General features: G+C 36.8%; 1 protein-coding gene across 1 annotated transcript in view; it reads left to right on the top strand.

Moving 5' to 3' along the window:
* LOC121329670 (E3 ubiquitin-protein ligase UBR1-like) overlaps window positions 1-18,894 on the top strand; it is a 41,258-nt gene that overhangs the window by 19,907 nt on the left and 2,457 nt on the right. Inside the window, exons 17-44 of the mRNA XM_041275378.1 lie at window positions 849-956; window positions 1,254-1,319; window positions 1,487-1,588; window positions 1,818-1,881; window positions 2,185-2,309; window positions 2,750-2,802; window positions 3,020-3,122; window positions 3,929-3,977; window positions 4,346-4,500; window positions 5,189-5,285; window positions 5,443-5,540; window positions 7,645-7,664; window positions 8,034-8,375; window positions 8,884-9,086; window positions 9,711-9,804; window positions 10,606-10,758; window positions 11,082-11,182; window positions 12,252-12,339; window positions 13,194-13,342; window positions 13,460-13,515; window positions 14,185-14,281; window positions 15,173-15,240; window positions 16,029-16,176; window positions 16,462-16,549; window positions 16,701-16,837; window positions 17,486-17,594; window positions 17,733-17,789; window positions 18,241-18,318. Of these exons, the coding sequence (XP_041131312.1) occupies window positions 849-956; window positions 1,254-1,319; window positions 1,487-1,588; window positions 1,818-1,881; window positions 2,185-2,309; window positions 2,750-2,802; window positions 3,020-3,122; window positions 3,929-3,977; window positions 4,346-4,500; window positions 5,189-5,285; window positions 5,443-5,540; window positions 7,645-7,664; window positions 8,034-8,375; window positions 8,884-9,086; window positions 9,711-9,804; window positions 10,606-10,758; window positions 11,082-11,182; window positions 12,252-12,339; window positions 13,194-13,342; window positions 13,460-13,515; window positions 14,185-14,281; window positions 15,173-15,240; window positions 16,029-16,176; window positions 16,462-16,549; window positions 16,701-16,837; window positions 17,486-17,594; window positions 17,733-17,789; window positions 18,241-18,318 (3,008 nt within the window). The remainder of the gene's footprint in view (window positions 1-848; window positions 957-1,253; window positions 1,320-1,486; window positions 1,589-1,817; window positions 1,882-2,184; window positions 2,310-2,749; window positions 2,803-3,019; window positions 3,123-3,928; window positions 3,978-4,345; window positions 4,501-5,188; window positions 5,286-5,442; window positions 5,541-7,644; window positions 7,665-8,033; window positions 8,376-8,883; window positions 9,087-9,710; window positions 9,805-10,605; window positions 10,759-11,081; window positions 11,183-12,251; window positions 12,340-13,193; window positions 13,343-13,459; window positions 13,516-14,184; window positions 14,282-15,172; window positions 15,241-16,028; window positions 16,177-16,461; window positions 16,550-16,700; window positions 16,838-17,485; window positions 17,595-17,732; window positions 17,790-18,240; window positions 18,319-18,894) is intronic.

The following is an 18,894-nucleotide window of genomic DNA, read 5'->3' as shown; positions in this document are numbered from 1 at the left end:
TCGGAATAGTGGTCAGCTGTTCATCTCATCTGCCCCTCTCCTTAAAGGCAGACAAGTTACAAACCAGACAATAGCAGCATGGCTTAAGGACTGTATCAAACTCTGTTATGAACTTGAAGGAAGACCGCTAGTGAATCACGTTAAGGCTCATTCTCTCAGGGGTGTGTCTACTTCCTGGGCAAATATTAGGAATGTTTCTGTTGCCGATATCTGTTTGGCAGCAACTTGGTCTTCCTTTCACACTTTCATGAAACACTCACTTGGATGTTTCCACCTCTCACCAGTTTGCTCACACGGTTTTATCCACTGTAGGGGATAAGTTGTAAACAGCATTCACATTTCTCCTTTTCACCTCCCTTTCTTTTTATTCTTTGGTATACGGGGGGTTCCATTGTTGTATGAAGTCTACAAAGAACTGGTAAGAAGACAGAAATTACCTGTAAATGGGTGTCTTCCAGTTCGGAGTGGACTCCCCACCTTCCCCCACGGGTTTTTGTGTATAGGTAAAATACAGGATATCTGTCCGTTCTGCGTCATTTCCCTTTATACTATCGGGTGGGATTGGTGTCATGAATCTTGAATATTAAAGACTTTCTGGGAGACGAGGGCGGTTTGTCCATGTGTTTCCTAGCCCGACAGTGGAAAGGTTTCATTGTTGTGTGGAGTCCACTCAGAAATGGATGAAACCCATTTACAGGTAAATTCCATCTTTTTATGTGAGAAGCCTACATTGTGAATGGAAATGTGAAATTTCTAATTAGCTATAGAACCCCTTTAATAGTACAATGTATAAACGTTTGCTTAGATTGTTAATGTAATAAATAATGAGCAATGTGTTTGATGTTCAGGGCTGCGACATTGCCTACATGGTGGAGTACCCACTGCGCTGCTTGGTGCTGGCAGCACAGGTAGCAGCTGAGATGTGGCGGCGAAATGGACTGTCTCTTGTTAGCCAGGTAGGGTACAAGGGGACTGGTGAACATTCATGAAATACATTGCAAACCTGAGCTTTTATTATAACATTCTATTTGTCCTACTGTGAATAGTGGCCTTAAAGATGACTTTTCTATAGCACTAAGACTAAACCTACCTGATTTTGGCAGTTTGTGAGAATAACGTACATATATACAACATTTAAGTCTTTGCCTTGTTATGAGGCTTTAGACAAAAAAAGTGCTGGTTGTAATACAAACTTCTGCTGAGAAATAATAAACTTGCAATTACTGGAATTGTATTTATTTTTGTAATTTCAGGTGTACTACTACCAGGATGTAAAGTGCAGAGATGAAATGTTCGATAAGGACATCATTATGCTACAGGTATATTTTTATATTTAAAATGACTTGACAAAAGTGACTTGACCAGTTCAGGGATTTACAATGGGAGAAAAGTATGTACCATAAAGCAAATGAAACTTGGGGTCATGTTCCACACCAAGCTCCTCCACAAGTAGCCAACAGTTAAATGTGTTTATCACTGTCCACAGATTGCTGCTTCTAAAATGGACCCCAACCATTTTATGATGCTAATTCTGCAGCGGTTTGAGCTCTTTGAGTTTTTCAACCGGAGTACTGTCAGCAGAGATAAGGTGAGTATTGTGAAGTGCTTTACATTTTGCTTCAGCATACAGTATGCTTGGTAATAATTTATATATAGGCTAATTTTAACATTCAATGGGCTACTTTTTTACTGACAGACTTCACACATACAACCCACATGGCGAGATAATCATGTAGTTTGTGTATTTGAATGAGAAAGTGTGAAATGCATTTCTCTCTTTTTTTATCTCCTAAAGTGCATTTTCCCTTGTCCTATAGGAACTTGTCAAGCAGTTAAACCGATTGACAGAGGAAATGCTCCATCTTCTAATCATTATTTTAGGTAAGCCCAATATCTGTTTAATTCCATGTCTTGGAATTCCTGTTTAAAAAACGAAAATAAATAAAATTATATATACATACATACGTATCTCTTTTTGTGCAGCGTATATACTCATTGTAAGATGTTGTACTAAAATGTTACCAACTCAAAACCTAAATTACATGAATTAACAGCATTTAAGAGCTAATTTAACTTCAAAACCAATGATGATACTGACAAAGGCTCAGTTAAAACACAATTTACAGTTGAGTGTTTAAACCTATGGATGAATCACCTGATGCTCTTTACTGCCCCCTGTTGTAGGTGAAAGGTACATCCCTGGGATTAGCAATGTGACAAAGGAGGATGTGACAATGAGAGAAGTGATCCATCTGCTCTGCATTGGGTCCATGGCACACAGTAGCCTGGTCAAAGCCTTGCCTGACAATGTGAGACCCTTGTGTTTTATCCCTACTATTTTTGAGCCTTTTTATTCGCAAGGACCACAGTTTAAAGTTGTGTGATTCAGAGGAAACCACACAGTTTATTTGTTTTATAAATAGAATATCACACTTTACTGAACTTAATATAGAAAAAATGCTAATTCCGAATGGCCTGCCATAATCTGTTATGCACTTGTTTCTGGTTTAGTTATTTTTCCATGACAACTTCAATAGAGTTTCTGTCCTCTTTTTAAAACTGGAACAAAAGCTTAGTAAATCTAGCTCCTTTAGGATTTGTTTTTGTTTTTTTGAGAATTAATTATGTGGCTAATTTTAAATTAAGAGAATGCTTTTTTCACACTGTGATACAGTAATGAAATTGTACTCACTGTGTTATGTTCTCATGGAGATAACAGCAGGTTTCACTGTTCTCTTTCCCGTAACAGGAAAACAATGAAACTGGCCTGGAAAATGTCATCCAGAAAGTGGCAACATTTAAGTAAGGATTTTTAGCTTCCATTGCAAATCAACGTGTATTGTATTGAGATATGTTACACAATATATGCATTCTATTCACACTCATTGTAGATTCTTTACCCATATTTTTTCACCCTGCATACATCATATGTAAAATAAATGCTCCCTTTCATCTTGTGCCTGTCTGTTTGTCAGACAATGCATTCAGGGTTTGATCGTTAATTTTATTTCTTGTCTAGGAAACCTGGTGTCTCTGGGCATGGTGTATATGAACTAAAGAAGGAATGTTTAAAGGAGTTTAACCCATTCTTCTACCACTACTCCAAATCTCAGCATAGCAAGGTAACTTTAAAATCATCAATTGACAAAGACAGGCCTGTACGCAGAATTTCCTGTAATAATACTAGGCATGGTCAGTAACCATTTAAAGTCGCTGTTACAGGAATCCTTGCATTAAAATGAATAGTGTTCTGAATAAGAAGCTTATAGGAATTTAAATCCATATTTGTGTCTCTTTTTTGCACTAACATCACCCCTGAGACCCCTCTTAAAGCATTGATTTGTTATTGTTACTTTTATTTTTGAATGCAACACAATAGATTCAAAGTCGCAGCCTCTTCTTAGTATCATAGGTCACTTTACTCCAATGGTAAGAAAAGAACCAAAAGATCTTCAGTACTACATACTACAGAGTTAAAAATGCTAATGCTACTACCGGTAAGAAATAGAACATTTTATTTTAAACCCTTGCTCAACACTCCCTTAAAATAAATAAAATCCATTACATTCTTATTGGAAATCATACATTGAAATGCAAATCTGCATTTTATTTTTGAGGAACTGTTTTTAGCTTTTATAATGCTTTGCTTTTATTTTCCTGGTTGCTGGAATTATGGGCCAGTCATATAGTTATGAGTGTGGAAGGGTGTTCTAATGACTCTCGCAACCAGGAAACTAACCAGGCTACAATAAAGAGCATTATTCTGCTCTTTAATGAAAGCACTGGTGGGATGTTTTGCTAGTTGTTGGCCGCATGGTTAGTGTCCTTTGTAGTGCTGTGGCTCTACAGGGTTTTACTGAGTATGCACTCCCTCCTTTGTCTAAATTGGAATAGAAGTTTATATGCTTTTTTTAAAATTAAATTCCAGGCAGAAGATGCACAAAAGAAGAGAAGAAAGCTGGAGAACAGTGATAAAGGTGTGAAATAAAAAGTTGTCCAGAGTTCAAGCTCCCTATTATGTGGGATGTAATTGGATAAAATGATCATTAAGGATGACTATTTTATTAATGGACAAGTGTCACATTCAAGATCCATGACTGCAAGGAGCTGTGTAGTGCTTACCGATAAATCCCAATATTTAACCATAGAGGTTTGTTTCACAATTTGCAAGTTCACAGGGAATCAATTCAACTATCACAGGGAGAGGTTTCCAACCTTGTGCATTTTTCATTTTCAGACTAGTGACACTCAGTTGTGTAGGGAATTAGTAGCCTGTTAGGAAAAAAAATTCTGCTTGTGGTGTCGCTTATCTTTTTTTGTTTTTCCTTTTTATTTTTTCCTCCAGCTCTGCCTCCTCCAGACCCACCCAAATTCTTACCTGCCTTTGCAAACATTGTGAATGTGTTGAACTGTGATGCTTTGATCCATGTGCTCCGAACAGTGATGCGGAGAGCAGTGGAAAACTCAGGGAAGCTGTGGACTGAAGCCATGATTCAGAGGGTATGAAACAACTTTGAGGTGCTTTGCTAGATGTGCACATGCAAGAAATGTAGTTTCAAACTCCCTAAGGTCATCCCTCTAACTTCAGTGCCATTCCATTAAAATGGTATGTTGGGATTTTTTAGGTGAATCTGGGTCGTTATGCACAGAAGTTTGATCATGAAAAAGTCTTGCCCGTGGTCTGATATTGATGACTTATCAAATCTATCAAACTGTTCATGGGGATGTGAAGAATACAGACCTTTACTATCACAGTTGTTAATACATTTAGCTATTGTATTTGACATGTGTCTTCTCATTCCATTTGGTTTATTCTAGAGCAGTTAATATACATTGTCAGGCCACTTTATTTGGACCCTTCCTTAATCAGGTTGGGCCACCATTTGTCCTCATCATATCCCTAAAATGACTTGGTATAGACCCTACAAGATGCTGAAAGGTGTCTCGAGGGATGATCATCCATTCAGGCATTAATGTTTCATGCAGTTGAGAAATAGGCAAAGGATTGTGGTGAAGAATGCATTGTACAAGGGACAATTTCTGGGATTATGGTACCCATGGAAGATGCCTGAATCTTATCATATTGAAAGAAGCCATGGCCATTAGGAAACAAGTGCAGCCATCTCCTCCTTTTCCATCTAAATGGTAGATACTTCTTCCATTTAGTTTTCTCCCACTTTTTTAACAGGTGCTTCATCTGATTGGTCAAGGCTTGCTAGAGGAAAAGCAACAGTTGGAGGCAAACGGCGAAGAAGTAACCTTTGACTTCAGCCTCAAAGCAAGAAGTATGTTGTGTGTGTGTGTTTATTTTTTTTAGGTTTTTTATCTGTGCCAGTTCATTCACTTTGGAAATAAATTTTCATGTTCAAAGAGCAGACTTGCATGAAAACCTTTGCAGTGTGTAATTTTGTGCAGGATTAGAGTCATTTGTTTTGTTTCTAGGAATTGAACATGGCAGGTCTCTCCTGACTCTCTTAGAAAAGCTGAAATTGGTCCCTCCTTTGGAGGCGCAGAATGACATGATCACCTGGACTTTGCAGGTAGAAGCCAGAGCCATTTTCTCATTCTAACTGGCTGCCCGTTCACCCAATGTTATTCATCTTATCTTTTTTTCTGTCCATAGGCCTTACTCGGTCTGTTTATTTTTACTTTATTTGTTGGTGTTTTATTATTATATATATAGTTGTAGTCCAAAGTTTACATAGCCCAATGGAAATTTATAATTTCTAGAAATTTCTCAAACAAATAATTATATGAAAAATCTTTTGTAAAAATCTTTTGTCCACAAAAATCTTTTGTGGATGAGTAAAAAGATACAAGAAATAGATGTCTACAATTATTTATTTAAGCAATTTTTTTTGCAAAAATGCAAATCCAGAAGTATTCATACCCTGTAGCAGGGCAGCAGGAGAGAACCCTGCACATTATTAAAAAGGGGCACGGCAAAGCCCTGCTGGTATATATGTTTTGGGTGGTTGTTATTATTATTAAGATTTATTGTGTGTAACTATGATGGCGCGGCTGTGTTATTGTTTATTTGTGTATTTTATATACACTCTGGGTGGGTGTTCGAAGGAGCGAGAGAGAGAGAAAGATAAAAATAAGTAGGATCAGTGAAGGCTGAAGACTTGTTTGTTTATCTTTATTTGACTTTGTGAGCAGTTAAGTCTTATTTTTGTGTTAAAGTAAAATGGTGCAAGCGCCTTTGCACCTGCAGTACTGCCGTTGTCTTGTTCCTGCTTCTGAGCTGACGTCACCACTAAGCCACCCTGTCACATACCCTGACAAGGAAAATGAAATTAATAGCTAGTTGAAGCACACTTAGCAATAATAACCTCTTTTAAACAATTGGATATTTGTCAATGAGCTTTTGGCCTGATTCTTTAGTAATTTTGACAATTTTTCTACGCAAAATTGTTCCAGTTCATTCAAAATCCAAGGACTTCTCTTGTGCACAGCCTTCTTCAACTCGTACCAAAGATTCTCAATCGGACTTTGACTAGGCCATTCCAGAACCTTGATTTTATTCTTCTTTAACCATTCTGAAGTAGATTTTGATGTGTGCTTTGGATCATTGTTGTGTTGGAACCTCCAGTTGCTCTTTAAACCAAGTTTTGTAGTAGAGGGTTTCAGGTGATTGGCCAATATCTTTTAGTATGCTGTGTAATCCATTTTATGATGTATTGGAACTAAATTTCCTGTGCCAGTAGAGGAGGAACAGCCTCATAGAAGGATATTACCACCTTCATGCTTGACAGTAGGTATGCTTCTTTTCTTTGTACGCCTCACCAGACTTTCTCCAAACGTAACGACTGTCAGCGTGACCAAACATGACCAGAACTCATATCCATCATTCAAATGCTGTTTTGCAAACTTTTAGCGATTGTCCTTGTGACGTTTTCCTTGGCCTGCGACCACTGAGACCTTCACCATCCAGTACTCACCCTATGATTGAAATGGAAACCCCAGTCCCACTTGCAGCCAGTTCACTTTGAATATCTTTGGCAGTCAATCTCAGATTGTTATTAACCTTCCTCACAATTCTACTACTTCTACCCATATTGACTTATTGGTAATGACAGCAATCATCCTATGCCTAGCATTTTTATACTCTAAGAATGTTCATCTACAATCCAGCATTTTCTAGACTTCTCTAGAATTAGGTTCTGCATTATCATATTGACATTTCTATAACCTTGTAGATAGTACTAGCATCGCATCAAAGCCTACTTTCGAATTGGCATTTTTGGAGTTTTGCCAAAGAATTGCTGAAATAAATAATTGTAGACAGGTATTTCTTGTAAATTTTTTCCTCATCCACAAAAGCAAAACTTTTGCTCTTAAAATTCTTTATTTTTGAGGTGTTTGAGAAACTGTACACATTTCCATTGGTGTATGTAAACTTTTGACTACAACTGTGTGTGTATGTGTGTGTGTGTGTGTGTGTGTGTGTATATATATATATTACACACACACACACACACACACACACATATATATATATATATATATATATATATATATATATATATATTATATCTATCTATCTATATATATATATATATATATATATATATATATATATATATATATATATATATATATATATATATAGTGGTGTGTGAAAGAAACAAAACTTTGAAGATGTTTGAAATAGTGAAGAGGTCTCCTCTTTAAATCGGGCCCAACTGCACTCATGAGTATTGAAACCACCAAACTCCTCCTAATTAACTTTATATATATATATATATATATATATATATATATATATATATATATATATATATATATATATATATATATATCTTTACTCTTTACATTTTTTTCTTTTTCTGTTTTTATATATAGTTTGCATCCAGGGGATTGAAATAGACACGTGAATTAAGGAAGGATCCCTTGTGGTTCAAGCCAAGTGCCCAGCAATGCCAAAATGAAATTATAGTTTTATTCGTAGATAATGAAAAAGAATTAGATTTTTAAATGCCAGAAAAATATATATGCATGTCTGCAGGAAAAAAAAAAAAAAACAATAAAAACTTTACAGTGCATCCCAGGATTAACTATAATAAAGAAGGAATTTTCCACAGCCTGCATGGTTTACACCACTGCCCCTGTTGCATTCAGAAAGACCCATGGGTAAAACACAGATTTGTCATGGTTTTTTTTTTTTTTTTTTTTTTTTTTTCGATGCAGAGCATTCAGGACAAGGAGAAAGCAGAAAGGAAGAGGAAGGCAGAAGCTGCTAAGCGGCATCGACAAAAAATCATGGCCCAGATGTCTGCCATGCAGAAAAACTTCATAGAGTCTCACAAGATGCTGTATGAGAGCACACCCCAGGCTCAGGGGCCAGGAGAGCCTTCCGTACCCGAGGACAGGTGAGAGCTGTGCAGAAACCATAGTGCTGACCAAAATACAGGACTGTCATCCAACTAAGAAAGACCCATGTCTTGGAAAAGTATTCTAAACCATTGCTGAAACAAATGGTTGTGGTATTTTAGCTGTCATTGCAGTTGTTTCGCAGTATCCCTTATTTATCGATTGCCATTGTATGAAGTGAGTGCTGCTTCTAAAATGTGCAGTGAAGTATTACACCTCAAGATAAGTCAATGTATAGGATATAAGTCAAGTATCATAGACATCATTTTCATGTCAGATCATTTTGATGTGTGGTGCAAACAGTCAACTGTTGATTAAACAGAGAACATTGGAAATATGATATTGCCTGTGATAACTGACTAATGGAGCATACTGTATACTGTACCCACTCTTACACAGTATGTTTTTCACCTTGCTCTGTTGCTTACAATGCTTTCAGCTCGTTTTAACGCACTTTGACACGCTGTACCACAGAAAACCTTATGATGGGAAACTTGTCACTGGCAGCTCGGCAATGATCCTGGGAGAATCCAGAGTGGCTCTGGGCCCGAAACGTGGTTCTGGAGTTGTGGAGAGGGAAGCTTTGACGTGCATCCTGTGCCAGGAAGAACAGGAGGTCCGAGCAGACAGCACGGCCATGGTTCTGACTGCCTGTGTACAGAGATCTGCTGTACTGACCCAGTGCAGGGGCAAAGTTTTACCCAACACAGGTCAGGAGTGGAAGATTACACTAAAAACAAACAAGCTAAATTATTATATTTATGACAATGTGAGTGGGGGACACACATACAAATAAAAAACAGTCCATTTATAACACTGATTTAAAACTCAGTTATGGAACTTACTCAGTTCACATATTGCCAGCCTTAAAGTTAACACACATTGGGATATTTATATTAAATAAGGAATACAAGATACTTCAGTTTTCTCCTAATATGGTCTGGGTTTAGTTCCATCATTTTAAGTTGCTAAATTGACCTCAAAGTGATTGCATGGTGAGTGAGTACATGCTGTGCTTTTTGCAATATCATTTGAAATGGAGCAATGTTTCTGGCACTGTTCTTATCCATTGTAGACTTGCATTCATGCCCAGTATGGGCATTTTGAAAAACTTGAATGCATATTATAGGGCTGTTACACATGAGGATCACAAGTGAAGCCAAAAGTAAACAACACAATTGAAGGTAACAGTACAGAAGCTTTAAATACCAAAAAAACTGTTTCTATTTTAAAATTACCTTTGAAAAAACAAATTCTTTACATTCTGCATTGAAATTACAAGGATTAAATTTTTTTGCGTGTTTTTTTACTTTATTTATTTATTTGTTTTTTAGAAACCTTCGAACCTCTGTTTATGCACCCGGACCTGGCCTGTGGTACACACACAGGCAGCTGTGGACATGTCATGCATGCCCCCTGCTGGCAAAAGTGAGTACCACATGAACTTGGAAAAACTAAATACTTTTCCTTTTCAGGCAATGGATATAACTGGATATAAGGCTTGTTCATGAAAGTCATCAATTATTCACACCTTAACTTTTATTTTATTCTAGGACCGAGATGTCTGATAATGGGTCCATGCTCTTTTTATTTGTCATATTAATTCTTCTTTCTACACTATAGACATAACCCTTTCGTGCACACAGCTGTTTAAATGCTTTACAGGATCATATGAGGACATGTGCATAGAAGGGTTACATATACTTGTGTACTGAGCCCACAGACACCAGTACTTCTTGGCATAATTCCTAAGCTAGTCTACCTTGAGTCCAAGGGTTCTGTATTTAATAGGTATTCTGCAATTTCACATTACATTGCGTTACTTTTATAAAGAAAGTCAATGTGCTTATTATACCAGTAAATATTCATTTTAAAAAGTTATTTCAGTAAAGGAATTTAAAGGTATTTTCAAAAGGTTCAGTTTTTTTATTTATTGTTTTTTTACACATTTTAATTGGTGGATATGGAATGTCACTTGATGACCGAGACTCCAGGCATAATTCCATAGCCACCACAATACCTGGTAGCTCACTGCAGCTGAGCATGTTTGGGATGAACTTAAATGGATGGCTGGCAGACAGATAATAATTGTGAAACTATAAAAAATATTTATTTTTTCTACACTGGCTTTAAGATATGATTCACGTTATACCTGTGTCTATTGGAGAGTGGTATGATATCTCTCTGTACGTCTCCTCCATGGTAAATCCTGTGCTGTCTTGTTTCCAGGTATTTTGAGGCAGTTCAGAACACCACCAGGAACCGCCTTCATGCAGAGCTGATCTTTGACCTGGAGAATGGAGAGTACCTGTGTCCCCTGTGCAAATCCCTTTGCAACACAGTCATCCCTCTGATTCCCCTGCAGCCACTCAAACTCAACTAGTAGGTACTCTAATGATGTGGATGCAAACACATGCTCTCTGATTTTTCTTGTGAAGGAGAGATTCTACTTAAGCTGAGAGGTTTTACTGTGTTCCAGCTTATTACAAGAATGCAAGGGCAACTCTGGCTCTTCCAGACCAGCCTTAATTTATGTATGCATGTCACATGTTGGCGTCTTATTTTATCTAGAAATAACTGGACAAGTGTTTAATGGTTAGGACATCCTAATCTCGTGATTGTCTTCCGGTCTTTACATATACATGGTATTTACAGCTGTGGTCGGGGATATAGTTTTTGGTGACGTTCTTGTTTTCCTTTTACAGTGATAATGCAGAGTTAGTGGGACAACTTCTGACATTCCCCCGATGGCTGGAGATTGTCTTGGCCAGGATAAAAGGGCTGAAGGCCACATCACAAGCCAATGGTCAGTTTACACCAGAATGAGTGGAGTACCCCTGATGACTAAACTACATTGAAAGGGTTAACAACTGGGAATACAACACAGAAAATACACATTTTGTTTCTTTCATCCGCCTTCATTTTGCTTGCTGTTAGAATAGTTTTATTATTAGATTGTAATGAGAGTAGAACAGCTATAATCGTAAATCTCGAAAAACTACTCACTTCTAAATCTTTTGTAGTCATTTTTGTATTACTTTAGTATAAATACATGTTAATTTGGATTCATATGTTGTTTTTTTCTGACTTTATGTGAACGAAAAGACACACATTTGCCCGTTTTCCCATTGGAAATAGTGATATTTTGAAATATCACTGTCCTGGTCACAAAAGCAAAGTTTGTGGGGAATAATAGCCATTTTCTATACTTTTGAGGCATAAGCAATTAGGAAATAACACTTACTACCCAGGAACAAAAAAATTGTTACATGGTGCTGTCACCTTAGTTACCTTTCAAGGGGACCTTGCTTTGCTCTGCGCTGATCCTTGTTAAGAAAAGAGCTCTGTATTCATATTTTTACATTCAGGGTATTTGTAATGGAAGTTATAGGCTTAAGATTGTGGTATGTGTGAATTAGTTCTTCTTGTTATATAACACACTCTTGGAAAAGTAACTCTGCTACACTAAATGATGTTAAATCCATTCCATATGTATTTCAATTTTTGCTGCTGACACCGTACTCTGATGTGCCTGTACGGTTTGACAAATATTCTAAATGTATCTGACTAGACAATGTATAGGGACACCGTGGAAGAACAAACCGTCCTTTAATTTTTTTTAAGTATGAATATTTTTAAGTATGAATATAAAACTTGTTGTAGAAATAGGTTACTATCTGGAAATTTGTGTTGACTTTTTATAACTTCTGTGTGTTCTTGTTTAGTGATTCCTCATATTTCCAGACAGTAACCTCCCTTTAAGTATTTAATACCTGATGTATTTAAAAAGTGTGTTCATATCTAAAAAGCACAGTAAATCCAAATAAAAGAAAACACCCTAGTTCCATAATAATTTCAATTCTTTTAATTTGTAGACAACAGTCATGAAATGGCAGAAAATCCATTCTTTGTGGAAAATCCTGCAGATTTTAGATCTATCCTGAGTTTTGGAGTACAAGCAACGTAAGTACCAATTGTAGGACGTGGGTAAGGATTCTGTGTTCCTGGACATTTTTCATCAGTCTGTCTGGAGCCAGTTTTGATTAAATACTGGCAATTGGAATGTTAAGTTTCAAGAATTTTCTTCAAGATGATCAGATTTTATAATTGCACTGAGGCAAGCACTAGCTTGATTCATAAGTTGCACTTCAGAATTAATGAATGAGCTTTTGAATTTAGAGAGTATCAAATGTCAAATTTACATAAGAAAATGTACGAACTAGAGAAGGCTATTCAGCCCATCTTGTCTGGTTCCTAGTAGGCTGATTGATCTCCAAACTTTGTCAAGTTGGGTTTTTAAAGGATTCAAGTGATTCTGCCTCAACAGCATGACTAGGTAACCCTTTCCATGCAACGGGTAGTAACAAAATTATAATCATGTTCCTGTTCGTTTAAATTAGGGTTCCTAGAATTATTTGAATATATCTTGGAATCTAAAATACTTCAACAAATCTATACAAGTATAACTCTTAGCAATGCTTAACATTTAAACTAATGCCAACACACAAAACTTTGCATAGCCACAAACATTTCAGGGTATCTTGTTTTTATCTTTAGTTAACCACAGTTGTAAAGTTTTTAATAACTGGAAGTACAGGCCAGATCTTCCTGGCAGTGAAGATGATTAAATTAATCCCTGTGTCAGTGCAGTTCAGTGCTCATTGGTGCTGAACAGAGAAGCTGGTGTCTGAGTCACTGACATCCAAAGCACTGTCATTCTGGGCACCTCACCAGGACATCACCGTTGTGTCATCATACAAGTCTTATTGCATTGTTTTAGATTCGTCGTTGACTTTAATTAAACTTTTCTCCTTTAGCGCACGATACTCAGAGAGCATCAATGAGATGCTTGTTGTGTGTGCTACAGCTGCCTATAGGGTGGGGTTAAAGGTCGATCCAAACGAGTCGGACCCCAGAGTCCCACTCATGTCATGGAACACATGTGCCTTCACTATCCAGGCAATAGGTGAGGCATCCATGTTTTTTCTTAATCTTGCTGTAGATATTACCATATTTTATTATTCCTTCCTTGAATAAAATAATGTCCCTTGATTAGGCTTTTTTTTTTTTCCCCCCCAAACAGAAAATATGCTTGAAGAGGAGGGGAAACCTCTGTTTGGATCTCTGCAGAATAGACAGGTAATGTAAACTCTTGGCTTATAAGAAATAGTCTTTTATGTACAAGGCTATAAGTTGTGCTTTTTTCTAGTCCAGTAAACTATGTCAGCAACATTTCCTGTCACGGCTGTAAGTATAAAGCTAGAGCTGTCAGTACTATGAAAAAGTTGACCATCGATGCATGTAAAATGCATACACAGACAGACAAACATATTCGTGTTCCCTCCGATTCTGATAAATTCATTGAATTGTTCTAAAGAAAGTATTTATCTGAGTTTCATCACAATTGAAAAAGCTGTTCTATAGATGTCTGTTAAAATGAAACTGACATACAGATGGGCTGACAGATAGCGTCAGTATACTGCCAGAATCAGATACTATCAATTTCCAGGAGAAAACCAACCATGTTTGTTTTTTTTATATACATTAAACTCACTCCTGATGACCTACTCAATATAAAGACCAGCTCACTATTAAAAGTATGTCCTGTCAGTAACTTTAATTGGAAACAAATCTCATTATTTATTCTCTGTTTACTCAATTTGATACCTGTAATTATGGGATTTCACTGTTGTATATCATTTATTAATTGTGTTCAGGTTTTCCAAGACATTTTAGTCAAATGTAAGAAACCCTTGTAGAATGGTACCAATGAGTAGCTCTTATTTTAACTTTCCTATTTAATTGCAGTATGCTGGACTGAAGGCACTGGTGCAGTTTGATGCAGCTCAGAGACTTGCATCCTCACAAGCTGTAGTTCAGAAGCACTTCACTCATCTACTCTCAGGTATTATACTGTATTGCCATTTAGCCATTCAAGCAGTTTTTGTTTTTTAAACAATGACAGGTTTCCGTTGGAAATAAAACTAGCATCAGATCTCCAAGGTATCTAGTCACTTGACATGAGGTATTTTACACAGAGGTACACACAGAGCTTTAAACCAGTCAACTGTACACTTAAAACTCAGATACAAAGTTGAATATTTAGACACAGCAACACTACTGCGGAGTATTGGTATCCACAGCAGTAGGCATATTTATGATTATGATATTAGAAAGATTCAATTTTGTGCTATAGTGTTATCGGATGGACACTTTTAAGGATGCTAATCCCTCAATAGATTCATTATATAAATTCCCTCCTGCCTCGTTTCTACCATTAAACTTGGATTGTATATGTTTTTATGGTAATAAGTAAAACTAGGTAAATGTTTTGGCTAGCGTATTCAGAGTAATTGTATGGGGATGTTCCTTTCATTAAATTAGTATCATTTCTGTAACTACTATACATTGATGTGAATTGGATGCAGTTGATTTTAATAGGGAAAAAAACATTTGTGCCTTTTTAATTTAATCCATGTATTAAGTGGCTTAAATGGATGACATGTGGTATTGTGATGGCTCAGGCTCGGTCACTTATAGAATGATGCTGCTGTCTGGTGACGGTCATTTTTTTCTGAGAGGATGAAGCTGCTGGAAGCAGTCCTGCATACACCATTAAACAGGATGTCACCTTAAATGTCCCAATGAAGTAATCTGTGCATTAATGTTCAATCAATTATGTTCACGCCTGATGAAGCTTTTCAGCGTGGATATGTGCAATCTGATTATTTAACTTTAAGATTTATATGATAGCTTATTAGTCCTGTTTAAAAATGTGTCATTTCCCCCTCCCCAGCTTTGATACCTGATTTAAATGTTGATGGGACACCTTCAATCTTAGATGTTGATCTTTTTCATCTTTTGGCAAGTATTATTATTTTAAGTCTTTTTTTACAGGCTACTACTATATATGCTGTTTCTTCTTCTAACCTAGGAAACTGGAATGGTTAAGCTAAAGCACTTCTCTTGCATAAAACTTTTTGGGAGTCTTTGTTCTATTAGTTAATAAGTTGTGTGTAGAGTGTATTATTGTTTACTCTTGCAGTATAAAGTTTTGAACCAAAGTGGTAGAGAGGGATACTCGATAGTGGCGTATCTTCAAAGCGGAACTAAATAAAACCGTACAAAAGTATTTCAAATCCTTTGTTACTATGCTTTTTAACTCAATTTTCATCCCAATAGTCAAAACAGGTTAGAACTTTACAGGCTAGTTTACTGTCTGACAAAATCTGAATTGGTGATTTTAAAATTAAAAGAAGTTAGCACTTGAATTCATGCTGTGTTGAAAAGCAACTTTGGCTATACGTCCTATCCCACTGTGAGATTTTTATCTGCATGGGAATCTTTGTAACTAGCTGTCCATCCAAACCATGCATCATGCAGTCTATGTACTATCTGGTCTTATTACTACACATTGTGTCTCTGTCATCTACTCTGCAATCTAATCTCAAATTCCTATTCTTTATCTCACTACCTGTGTACTCTAATTTATATATCTTATTTAATCCATCACACATCTAATCTGTTAGTTTACCCAAGTACGTTGTGTGACTCTGCCCCTTTTATCTCTCTCCTCCTTTTTTTTAAAATTTATTTTATTAAGAGGAATGGCACAAACTCATTTGCACCCTGTTTGTGTGTGTGTGTCTCAGGTGGGCCTGGTGCTTGCAATTCCAGCGCTGTACCAGGAGGAGGCAGTGGACCTGCAGCCTTCTCCCATCAGCTCAGCCTACAACCACCTCTACATCCTCCAGCTGGTCACCATGGCACACGTAGTACAGATCCTGCTCACTGCTGATGGTAAGTTTTAAAATCAAATGAGTTGCTGATACAGTCCTGAGCACTCCATTAGACTTGCTAAAATCTAAATACCTTTTTTATGATACATTTCATTCCAGCCTAACATAGTCTTTCCTATTCATTTGAAACATCTGTTTTACACCTTGTTCTTGGCTGATAAGAGATCACTGTCACTTGCTAAACTGATTCAAACCAAGGTTTTTTTTTTTTTTTTAGGATTTTAGTCATCAGCTGTATGCATGTTGTGTGTAATTTTTCTATTATGTTTTTTTTAATGATTTATAGATCCCCCAGGGATGTTGGGAGAAGAAGAGGGGGAGGAATACAGATCAGCAACAGAGCTGTACCAGACCATAGCACAGTGTACAGAGGGGTGAGCGTAAATAGAAAGGATGGTTCATTTGGGCATGGTGACATTGTAAACTTAATATATCAGGATGTAAAACTACAAAAAGCAAACTACAGTAAGTGCAGAAGTATATAGCAGTCGTTGTAAATGATGTCTCCTGATTTTGTTTGTGCAGGCTCAGTGGTGATGTGCCAGGCTGGTGTCTGACAGACAGAGTAAGGAGAGGGGTGGCCCAGTTCCTCCGCTGTGCTGGCCTTTTCTTCAGCTGCCTTACTGGAATCCCTCCACCCGAGGTGCTTTCAAGTAATGAAGGTACAGCAACATCTTATTACATCAAGACTATTACTACACTGTCTTCAGTACTGAAGTTGGCCCACCTAATAGTCACAGGCAATTATTTCACAGCGTTTTATGGAAAGAACTGAATAGACTGGCTTGTTTCCACTAAGAACCTAACCAGATAGGATGATTTAGTAGCTGTCCTAGTTTAGTCTGGTAGAAGGACTTAGTTATCTAACACCTCATGTTTAATATTGGCTTTACAGATCATAAAATGTATGTGCTGATTGAAATGCAAATGAAAATCTGACTAAATCCAATTTCATTTAACATTTTTTGATATTGTGACCTTTTGGGTGATTTTAGAAAGGTTCACAGTTTGTGTTAATAACAATGTAATACCCCTCCTTTTTGTTATATCTGCCTTTTAAAATTTGGTTTGAATAGAGATAACAGTTGCTAGTAAACCAATTAAGGAAAAAAACTAAACGAATGGCTCTAAAATTGACCTAAGAGATGCATTAGTGGAGGAAATCAACCAGTATATGTGAGTGAATGTTTTTCAAAAGTGAATGGTTTGCATGGTATATCTATATATGTATGAATATGTATGTATGGGTGTGGATATGAGCATAATTATTTGGCATGTTGCTGATTATGTGCCATGTCCCTGTGTTGCAGTTTCTTTCGAAGGACAGTTGGAGGCACTGTGCAGTTACTTGGCTCTGCCCACTAACTTCTTCCAGCTCTTCCAAGAGCACAAGGACACTATGACTCCATTATTGCACAGGTACCACGTTATGCCTCTATTCTTCCCAGTGTTCTTGGGAAGTGCAGTGACTTTGCTATATGTCTTTATCATATTTTCTTTATCGCACATAAAAGTTCATAGTTTTCGTTCATGATGAATTTGCTACCGTGTTTCCAGGTGGTGTGGCAATCCAGCAGTTTCAACAGCTCTAAATGATACAAGTTCAGTGATCAGGTGAGTGAAGATCTATCATGTCCTACCCAGTTTCATTTAATTGTATTATTTTTATTGCTATTTTAATATGTTCCATAACACACATGTAGACAAAATAACAAGTTAAACACTTTTAAGTCATTTGACAATAGAATATTAAGTTATTTAAACATACTATTCTGTTGACTTACCGTTTTGGGGAGGTGTTGGCAACACAAAACCAGGTCAGATGTTGCAAAAGTGGCTTCCTTGTTTTAGTTTAACCAGGCCAGGAAAATTTATGGTTGTAAAGGAAGTTAGCCGGGCAAAAGGGTTTAATGTCTTGTCTGTTTTCCAATCAATCATATTTCTTGTAAATAATAAAATCTAATTGCCAAATACATATTTTACATCGCAAGCAAAATACCATTTAATTAACAGACACACTATGGATTTGATGAAATAAGAAAAAAACAACAACTTTCTGTTTCAGGTATCCGAGGAAACGGAACAAGTTGGTAGAACTTCCAGAGGATTACAGCTGCCTTCTCAACCAGGCCTGTCACTTCAGGTCAGTGTCTATCCTGTGTATTTATATAACGCAGTAATAGTTGGATGACAGTGGTTGGAATGTACATTTTATAGGGTTGAATGTAGTAAGCTGACATTCAGTTGTAAGCAGAACATTATGGGGTCCATTATAATAAGATAAACAACAGTGGATCTAAATAATTTTGATTGCATTTCAACACGGATCACTTTCCACTTCCACTAAGGGATAGATAAAGACACCTATTTGCATATCAGTTTGATCCATTCCTGGTTTTACTATGAGTTTAATAAGACACACCTGAGCTTGTTGCCTATACACTGGGGCTAGTAAAGCACATATTAAAACCTGGAATGGCTGATACTTCTATGCAGTATGAGTCTTATTTCCCTCCTTTTCAATATATAACCCCTAGGGAAAAACAGGAGCAGGTTTTATTAGTTAATATATGCTTCTGTTTAGATCAGTACATCAGGTCAGTAGGTTTGAGCATACTGGACAATTGTATAAAAAGGTGTTAAATACTGAAGACCAAGACCTCTAAAACAAATAGCCTTAATAGTGATTCAATACCAACATACAGTACTTTAATTTCAG

Source organism: Polyodon spathula, chromosome 17, assembly GCF_017654505.1.
Source record: "Polyodon spathula isolate WHYD16114869_AA chromosome 17, ASM1765450v1, whole genome shotgun sequence".
NCBI classification, from domain to species: Eukaryota; Metazoa; Chordata; class Actinopteri; order Acipenseriformes; family Polyodontidae; genus Polyodon; species Polyodon spathula.
This window is presented reverse-complemented; position numbering and strand designations above follow the sequence as displayed.